Source organism: Nilaparvata lugens, chromosome 6 (genome assembly GCF_014356525.2).
Source record: "Nilaparvata lugens isolate BPH chromosome 6, ASM1435652v1, whole genome shotgun sequence".
NCBI classification, from domain to species: domain Eukaryota; kingdom Metazoa; phylum Arthropoda; class Insecta; order Hemiptera; family Delphacidae; genus Nilaparvata; species Nilaparvata lugens.
Window position 1 is genome coordinate 44,976,888 of NC_052509.1, and position 10,039 is coordinate 44,986,926.

Consider the following 10,039-nt stretch of genomic DNA (forward strand, 5'->3'; position numbering starts at 1 on the left):
TCTAATTTTGAAGAAGTGGCTTACCTGCTCTTGTATAGGCTACTATGAGATACGGCAAAGAGGCGAGGGCGATAAAGTGAACACCCACATCACGTCCTATGTGAATTGAGCCTCACTTTGGTACTGCACTTTGATGTCTTGTCAACAAGTCAGCATGAGTAGTCCACCTGCAAACTGTAACAACTACTCGTGCATTACAAAGATATTCACTGCCAAAGAGTGTATAGCCAACATTTTTTTGGGCTCAATTGGAAAATTGAAATATTGTCGAGTGTTAGCCTTTGAATGAAGTTGCTGAGTTTCGTATGTTCTAAGTTTGACCCTGGAATCGACTTTGGCATTTCAGAAAACACATTTTATTAATTCGCATTGTGCCCTACATAATATTGGAGTGTTTGCAAATTCAAGCAAAGGAAACAATTATTCTGGTTTTCTATCAAGGTAAAATAAATTTATGAACTTGAGAAGAAAGTTTTGATTTTCAGTTTTTATTTTCGTTAATATTTAGTATTTCAAAATAATTTCATTTCATGAAAATTGTATTTATTAGTTTCATATGAATCTTTCTCCACTTTTAAATAGCATGTCTTCAAGATGCTAGGTTTATCATTACAAGAGACATAAATCAACCTGACGGTATAGCCATTAAATTGCACTGTTGAGTCCTTGGTATACAGTTGGACATGTTTCAAGAAGCTGAAGTGGATGGTGCCGTTTTTAAATGTAAAGTGGACGGATCGATTTTGATTCGATTGAGTGCTGGCTGTTTGTTGCTCTGCCTCCATTCGAGCCAGGCGGCTATCTCAGGTTTGCTTTTGTCTCCTTTGAGCTCCAGCTGCTGGTAGTAGGCCTCTCTCAGAACACGAAACGCATGCATGTTTGCGTACGGCAATTGTGTCACTGGGTCCAAATACTTGGCTGGTTGCCTGCAAAAGTACGATTAAGTATCACCTAAACAATAAATAGCCTATACTAGAAATGCATACAAAAAAAGTATGACAGACTTACGTATAATTCACTTGAAGGTGAATGAAATTATTCATATTATTAAATTATTTCATAATTTACAATAACTATACTTGAGGAAAGGTACAATAGTCTCATGTTCAAAACTGTTCTTCTATAGCCTGATAATTATGTTTTTATTGTACCTATTTATAATTGAGGCTGTTTGGTACACCTTTTTATTGTTATTCAAATTGGATAATCTTTTTCAATATAATTGTTGAGATCGTTATAAGACTGAGAAAGAGTGGCAACTGAATTTTTTAAGTGGTATAATAAGCAAGTTATGGGTTGTTGAAGTACTAAATTCCGTTTTCTTTCCAGATCATAAACGGTTTCGAATTTTCCATTGGAGTTTTTTTTAATACATTCAGAATATCATTGGCTTTGTTCTAATATGCGATTAATGCCAAAATAAACAAGTTATCGAATTTACAAAAATTGTTACTTTTTCATTTATGAACGATATGGGGAATAAAATGTTTTGGTTTGGAAAGTTACATCTTTTGTATTTTTAAGAGAGGTTCTAATAATATAGTTGGAACCGTTTATGATCTGGGAAGAAAACGGAATATGGAAATTTAGCACTTCAACAACCCATAACTTGCTTATTAGACCACTTGAAAATTTCAGTTGCCACTTTTTCTCACTCTTATAATGATCTTAACAATTATATTGAGAAAGATTACCCAATTTAAATGATGAAAAAAGTGTACCGAACGGCCTTAATGAAATTCATATGACCAGGCTACAAGAATTCCTCAATGGCGGCAATAACATTAATGTAGCATACACATTTTAGGAGAATGTTTCTTTTTTATTGGAGCACTTTTTGATTGCTTGGTATCGAAATATTCTACGGAAATTTCAACCAATGAACCAGACAATCCATCATATTTTATTATCTAATGCCATTTGATGACTGTCTAGTATTACTTACCGTGTGATAGTGCAATAGTTTGGAACATGGGGCTTTGGTGGATCTCTCTTTGGAAAGTATTTTTCAAATATTTCCGGTTTACTGAAAGTGATGAAAGTTCTCTCGCACTTGGCACCGGTGTCTTTGGAAGATTTTTCATCTCCATCATCATTTTCAGATTTTATTACATCGCTGAAAAATTATATTCAACGTGATTTTAATTATCCATCATCAACTTCCCAAGACATCTAAAACGTTTATAATGATTTCTAAAGCTAATAATGAAACACTCAACACTTTGAAAAATCGAAGAGATTGAAATGTTCTTAGTGGAAGATTCAAGGAACGTTATGTTATGAAAAATAGTAAATAATACGAAATAGTGTTCAATACCATTTACTCAATATCATGCATTACTTATGATGAACGATGAAAGCATTGAAATATGAGGAGATAAATAATGAGGCTGGGCACATTTTATAAGGTCGAATGATAATTCATGTTTATCAAGAAATACAGGAGCTGTGTTGATCAGGAACAGGATTGTTTAACTTAATTAGTTTTTACAAATATATTTTCAAATTTTCAATTCAACAGCACATTTATCATCAACACATCATAGAGTTCAATTGCTGAAGATAATCAATAATGATACATTCGACTTATCTAAGTTGCTTGAACAATTCGTTAATTCCATACTGAGATAGTTACACATGAAATAGTGCGAAATTTTTAATTTTTCAAGAGGATACTGGTTTCCATCTACAATATTGGGGAAAATATCAAATAAGGAATCATAACTCACTTTTCGTTATTGCTGCTAGATATCTCCTCCACCAAAGGCATAGCAACTGAATGATAACGGATGTATGATTCTCCTACAGTATTTTTCTTCATACATTTATTTTTCTTCCTCTCTAACTCCATTTTCTGATATTTTTCTGAAAAACAATAATAACCAATTGTGATTCAGTTACAATACATTTTTTAAAATAAAATATTAGATCCTCTGAAAACAGTTTTCTTAAAAATATGAATAAAATATTAAAATATCTGAAATATCACTGATAAGGACAAGAATTTAAAGTAAAAAATTATGAGATTGGTTTGCATATTCAATAACAGCATCAACCGTTAGACAAACCGTAAAACCATCAATCAATAAAGAAGCTAACTGAAAAGAAACAATAACTTTTCGAAGCAATGAATGAGGAGTTTTGGATACTCATATTCCAGATCTAACTGGATGCTTTATTTATTGACGAGAGACTGAAGCTTATGATAATGCAAAAATGCAGTTTTAGAAAATTAAGTGAACTTTAATATTATTTACCCAAGGATTTCAAGTTCTCTATTTCAGTGATTTTAGCCTCTTCCAGTAATTGTTCTTGAGTTAGATGTTCTTCTTCTTTCAGTTTTCTCGTCTTTTTTCTGCCACGCTCAGTTCTCTCTTTGACTCGTCTGGCTGTCTCTGCTGATTTCACCAATGTGGATTGTCGAGTAGATTTCCTCTCTAGAAACAAATTGCTTAAATCAGAATTTAAGAATAAACCGCTTGTAAACTACGTTATTATGTGACTGTATTACATATGAGACTACTATCGTTTTCAACAATGATTTTCCAACACAAGAAAAATACAAAATAATGTAAATATACTTGAAGGTTGCAATGTTTAAAAATCAATTAGAGTTACCTGAGTGGTCACCCGGTGCGATGATTTCTGATTGGCCACGTTCTTTCTTTTTTTCATTCTTCTCTTCAACTATTTTTGGCTTTCTTTCAACTTTTTTAGCAGGTTTTGGTTCCTTGGAAAAAAGGAAATTCGAACACACAATTATTCATACCGGTACCAGAGTACTAATTAATTATATTATATAAAACGTTTCAGTGAAAGACATTTTGAGAAAGTAACGAAAGATTTCATATGAATTTATTTTAAATTTGTCCAAACTTGATACATTTCCAAGCATTACTGTATTTTCTGATAGTATTCTCTTCATAGTTATTGTACTATAGTTGATGCACATTCCAAGCATTACTGTATTTTCTGGTAGTATTCTCTTTATAGTTATTGCACTCATATCCGTATTCACTGTTCGATATGAACCTGAGCTAAATACAAAAAATATTTTCAACATTTTTTTCTGTGAACCGTACAATGCATTTCGTATTAATTTCCCTGGTTGTGGAACAACTGACTTGCATAAGATATTCTAGAACATTCATAGGAGAAGTAGCTAGTAGAAAATATCAATTTTGATAAAGAATGATTGATTACAATTGATCAATTACGGCAATAAGCAACCAACCTTATAAGCTTTAGTGACCAATTTTCCTCGCTTTGATTTACCTTCATCTTCTTCAACATCAGATTTCGGTTCATCATTTTCCTCTATACTAAAATCAGAATCAACCTCATCCTCACCTTCCTCTTCAGACCTGTGTAAAGAGATTTTATATTAACAGAGGAGAAGAAATCTCAGTTACATATTGGAGGAAAATTATTAATTGATTACAACAATTTAAATATACAGTTTATGTGTAGAAAACCCACTCTCATGACAATTACATGCTAATTGTGAAAATAAAAGAAATATGCAATTTTCAATCAAAAAAACTTTTACACTTTTGTGAATTGATATAATTTCTTGTTGGGGATACAGGACTAGTTTTAGAGTTGTTCCGAAGAAAACCTCATACGTTTACTTGAATGAACATGAGATGTTCTATCTCCTATGTGGCTTCTTGATTATCATACTGGCATCTTATCCGCAGTAGATTTTTACCAAATTCGCTCCAGCATTTCAGGTACAATTTAATTAGCTTAGAAAATTCTTGCAGTGAATTAAGATAGAGTCAACAGCAAAGAAGGGATGTAGCTAATATTATTGATAAATCCCCATTAGGAAAGGATCTGGCCAACTCGGGATTGAGAAGTCATGGTCTGGGGGTCATAAAATTGACGCATCACGTTTAATAAATTGTATAACGACCATTGAAATAATCTTTGACACAGTCAGATAATTTGGTAGAGCGACAAGCGTTATTTTGCAGGAAGTGAACACTACATTGTATGATATCCTTATCGATCTGTGATATAGGAAATTGTTGGAAAATGTCCTAAACTAGTGTGATAAACTTGGTGTGAAACCACCAAGTTACCTAATTTTACTCCAGCAGACCTTTTTTTTGGAGGAATTTAAAAAGTAAGCTTATTGATAACAATCGTCATACACTTGGAGAATTAAAAGCAAATATTGAAAGTGAGATTAAAATCATTTCTGAGCAAACTCACTGATAGTCAACATCGTTTTCTATTTCTTCAAAGCCTCCATAAGTAGTTTTGTAGAAATCGTCTTCTTCATACTCATCCAATACTTTTGCAAGTCTGTTACCAGCATTTGTTCGTCTTTCTCGTTCCATCGCCATTCTGAAACCCACATCTCATAAGCAATCTCAAATTCCAAAAAAACTTCAGGTTGCGCCAATTACAATTTATCAAATTGATTTCCACATAACTCTATGACGTGTGTTTTTGAGTTTGAAATGAGTTTTCAAATGGTGACATTCTGATCATTCGATTCTACAGTACGTTCAAGTCATTTAATGTGTACAGGTTACAACACGACTGCAGTATTAGGTGTAAAAAAAATAAATAAAAATAAGGTCGATCAGCGACCGCTGTTATCTCAGTTATTAATTAAAATATTGGCTCAATTCTTCTAATGAAAGAAGATGAAAAAATAAAGCGCGCTAGCCTATTTTGATACAATTTAATTCAATTTCAATATTAAAAATAGCTCATCCCATTTGAAAACTAATCTCAAGTAGCGGCTACTTTCAATAATATCAATTCCAATTGTATAACTTGAAAAAAATTAAAATGCTATTTTAATTATTAACAATTTTAAATTAAATTAAAAATTTAAACAAAAATTAAATGCTATATTAATATATTAACATTTTTTTAATTAAATCATACGATTTCTTGAAGAAATTAATTTTCTCAGTTATGATTATCATTTAGAAAATTGAAGTTACAATCATTGCAATAATCTGATAACCATCTTAACCTCTCCTAATCTTTTCTTTCACCTTGTGAAAATTGGCATTGAATAATACCAAAATATTGTCAAAAAAGCAAAAACCTAACCTACTAACCTTTTCTTTCACTTGTGGAAATTCACTTTCACTTTATACAATGTGAGTTGAATCTTTGAATCTTGCTGCATTCAGCATACTCTGTATAAATAATTACTTTCTAATTATTGTTTTGATTACTAACTATGTAATAATGCTATATTTCCAATCTAAAATATTTATCATTTGATCATTTAAACTGTAATTGAATGTAAATATTTTACATTTTTTCATTAAAATACTAATTAATTTAAACATAAATTGCAATATTAGTAAGATTTACTGTGATCGATATAATTTAGAATCGTAGTTACTTCAAAATAAGGTAAGTTTTCAAGCAGCTATTTTCAATATTGAACTTGAATAAAATTGTATCAAAATAGACTAGCGCGCTATATTTCTTTTAATCTTTCATTAAAAAAAAAAATAGATTCAATATCTTCAATAATAACTGAAAAACAGTGGTCGCTCACCGGCTAGACGTTAGTCAAATATCAATACAGCTGCAAAATACTCAATAAATCAATAAAATATATATGGCTGTTACTAAAGCTGCGTTTACACCAAAGTTATTAATTAAAGGGATCGGTGCTGGGGCCTACACAGTTCCTTGTCATGGTAAATGACCTCGACGACCACGGTTCCTCTCTGATGTTCGCGGATGATGCATCTCTACTGTCATTGGGTGCTGAGCTTCAGCGGGTTTTGGAGGCATCTGCGGAGCATCTTCGATCTGCCACTTCATGGTTCCTGGCTAATCGATTCCAGCTGAATGAAGACAAGACCCAAAGGATCATCTGCAGCTTGTCACGTGAGCCGCGTGACCCTCAGAATCCAGTGAAGCTGCTGGGTTTTGTTTTGGACAGCAAACTCAGCTGGAACAGTCATATACAGCAAGTAACCAGTCGACTCTCCCGCATTTGCTTTATGTTGCTCAAGATGAAGAGCCTGGTGACTGAGAAGTACCTGATAATGATGTATCACGCGCTCTTCCATTGCCACATTACCTATGGCTTGCTTCTGTGGGGTCATTCAGCGGGGGCTGCTGATGTGCTGAGACTGCAAAAGAGGGCTATAAGAATTATAACAGGCAGCGATCATCTTGCCCACTGCAAGCCCATCTTTGCTCGCCTTGATGTGCTGACGGTATCCAGCCATTACATCCTCCTGTGCTTGATGTATGTCAAGAGGATACAGCATACTCTGGCTGCCCGTTCACAACCACAACACCAGGCGCTGCGAGCTGCTGGATGTCCCTAGGAGAGTAGGAGACGTCTCCACCGTTCACAGGCCAGCTATAGAGTTTCTGCACTGAAATTCTTCAACAAGCTGCCTCCCGGTGTAAAGCAGTTGGATGAGGCCGCCTTTAAGAGAGCCGTCAGGAAGCTGCTTTGTGATAAATCATATTATAGTGTAAATAAATTTATGAGTGATGATCTGAACTTTTTTAAAAAAGTGATCACTGTTTTACCTGCCATCTGAATAGTTTTTGTGTTATTGTGTATGTTGAAATCGAACTCTATGACGCCATCGATCCCACAAATGTGGGTAATGGATGAAGCAGAAGGTATTAAATATTTCTCCGTCCTTACCGTACAGATTCTATTAGATTGAACATAATTTATTTTCCACATGATGAACATATTATTATGTGTTTGTCAAGTTCCGTTCAATCTTATAGAATCTATAAGAATGACGGAGAACTAAACATTTTGTTAATAACTTTGGTGTAAACGCAGCTTAAATAATAAATTGAATTGATAACATCCGGTACCGTAACTTAACAACAAAGCTAGAAATAATGAGAATACCGTACTGTATTGCGATAACATCAACTTTTATCACATTTAGATAATTGATAAATTTAAATGCTCATTTTAGCAGATAATGTTTAAAATAAATGAGAAGCAATAAATAATAATTACTAAGCTAAATACAAATTTTAACTACAAAAACTAACTAACCTCAAATACAAATTGCATCTGTCAATCCGAGTCAATCCGTCAATCCTCAATCGTGTCATCCAACAAACCACTCTCGGTCTCAGACAGCACCGTACCGCGCATGCGTTAGTAACGGTTTTTACCCGTTCCATTCAGTCAGATCTTTGAATGTAACGTTCTTTGTGATGATGGTTACCGGGCACCGTAACTAGAGCCGTCATTCCATTTTGGTGATGATATTAATATCCAATGATGATTTATCATTAAATTCAATATAATAATCAATATATAATCATCATTTCATTCAATAAAAGAAAGAGTATTTTTCAATAATATAATTAATAAAATATGACGGTTGTTATTCAACTAATGTTGAAAAACACTAAAACTAAGTCAGCATATTGTTATTTCAAAGCAAAAACCTAACCCCCTAACCTCCCCTTTTATATTTAAAACATGAATCTTTGTAAAAACCTGTAATCCCTCCCAGTACATTGCAATTTCAAAGCAAAATACCAACCCCCTAACATATCTTTTCACCTTTGAAATATCAAAAACCCTAATTCTACCTGTACCCTAGCCCTTTCTAGCATATTGCAATTTTAAAGCAAAAACCTAACCTAGCCTTATGGAACATTATTAAATATAACTTGGAATAACCTAACCCCTAACCCTTTCACATTCAATACTTTGGATTTCAAAGCCAAATCCTAACCCCCTAACCTATCCTTTCACCTTTGAAACAACAAAAACATAACTCTACCTGGACCCTAGCCCCTTCTAGCATATTGAAATTTCAAAGCAGAAACCTAATCTATCCTTATGAAACATTATTAAATATAACCTAACCTAACCCTCAACCCTATTTTGTCAATTAGGTAGTTTAATTTCTACATTGTTGATAAACGATTTGGCAACCTTGCAATGGTCAATTAGTTGAATTTCTACATTGTTGATAAACGATGTGGCAACCTTGCAATGAGTGAAAGAGATAGCGCCATCTGCTTTGTTGAATGATACACAAGGATAGCAACACCATTGCAAATCACACACTGCTATTATAACGTGGTCCTCACTATAGATACTCAAAGAATACTTTTGAATAACTATGTGATAGCTGTGACCGTTGCTGAGACAAAGAGAAGCTGCTGTCATCCAAACATAGAGATAGAGCAGAAAAAGAGGAGAAAATAGCTCTGAGGACTACCTATGAGAATAACTATGTGATAGCTGTGACCGTTGCTGAGACAAAGAGAAGCTGCTGTCATCCAAACATAGAGATAGAGCAGAAAAAGAGGAGAAAATAGCTCTGAGGACTACCATGGCAACCAAAGCCAACTAGTTTATGAATAGTTCGAGATGATCCTCAACTATCTGTCAACCTATACAATGAAGTACCTACACTCAGTATTTTTGAGTATTTAAATTCATAGGTTAAATTCTTTTGTTTGCCATAACGATTACAAATTGATAAAATGAATATTCTCAATAAATTAAAATATTACGGTACTCTACCGGCAGCGAACAACTTGTGCGCCAGGAGTGAGTTCTATATAACAACAGTTCTATATATAATGACAGTATTTGATTAACATTGGTAATGCTATACTTGTCTATCATTCTACAAAGCAGATAGCACTATTGTACTATCCTATTCAAACAATAAAGAACTAAGGAGCAAAGAAAATAAAACTTCAAATGCAAAGCCCCTGCTGGTTGGTTTAAACAATAAACAGCAATACACCGAATTAATATCAGGTTTCACTGGGGATAAGAGAGCATGGTATCATCACAGTATACATACAGTATGGAAACTTGGCTATAGTTAGCCAAGCGAAAATGGGTCTCTCAAGGCCACTGCAATGTTGCCACTGTTGTCCACCCGTCACTCGACCAGTCTATATACATTGACTATATTTCTACACCCTGAACATCACTCTTTCCTTCTCATACCTTCCCTCTTCCTCTTTTCCGTCACTATACCTGTCACAAATTCTTTTGAGCACGTCAGGTTCAAAAGTTCTATTGTGT

General features: G+C 33.7%; 1 protein-coding gene across 4 annotated transcripts; it reads right to left on the bottom strand.

The window, feature by feature from the left end:
- Nucleotides 1-468: 468 nt before the first annotated feature.
- LOC111056925 (vacuolar protein sorting-associated protein 72 homolog) lies at nt 469-8,163 on the bottom strand. 4 transcript variants are annotated; one of them, XM_022344334.2, is made up of 8 exons: nt 8,030-8,163; nt 5,221-5,355; nt 4,235-4,364; nt 3,619-3,730; nt 3,258-3,437; nt 2,730-2,865; nt 1,946-2,116; nt 469-926 (listed from the first exon to the last, which is right to left on the bottom strand). In XM_022344334.2, the coding sequence occupies exons 1-8, from the start codon at nt 8,158-8,160 to the stop codon at nt 689-691; spliced, it is 1,233 nt and encodes a 410-aa protein (XP_022200026.2). In that variant the 5' UTR covers nt 8,161-8,163; the 3' UTR covers nt 469-688. The 4 variants fall into 4 exon arrangements, with proteins under 4 accessions (XP_022200026.2, XP_022200028.2, XP_022200029.2 ...); XM_022344336.2 differs by having other exon boundaries at nt 473-926; nt 7,882-8,068; XM_022344337.2 differs by having other exon boundaries at nt 473-926; nt 7,877-8,052.
- Between the last annotated feature and the right edge of the window lie 1,876 nt (nt 8,164-10,039).

Excerpts from the sequence above, each read along its gene's own strand:
- LOC111056925 (XM_022344334.2), bottom strand. The coding sequence starts at position 8,160 with ATGGAACGGGTAAAAACCGTTACTAACGCATGCGCGGTACGGTGCTGT. Across the intron at positions 2,117-2,729 it reads TCTAGCAGCAATAACGAAAA|CGATGTAATAAAATCTGAAA; the intron begins GTGAGTTATGAT and ends ATAATTTTTCAG. Across the intron at positions 927-1,945 it reads AACTATTGCACTATCACACG|GCAACCAGCCAAGTATTTGG; the intron begins GTAAGTAATACT and ends GTACTTTTGCAG.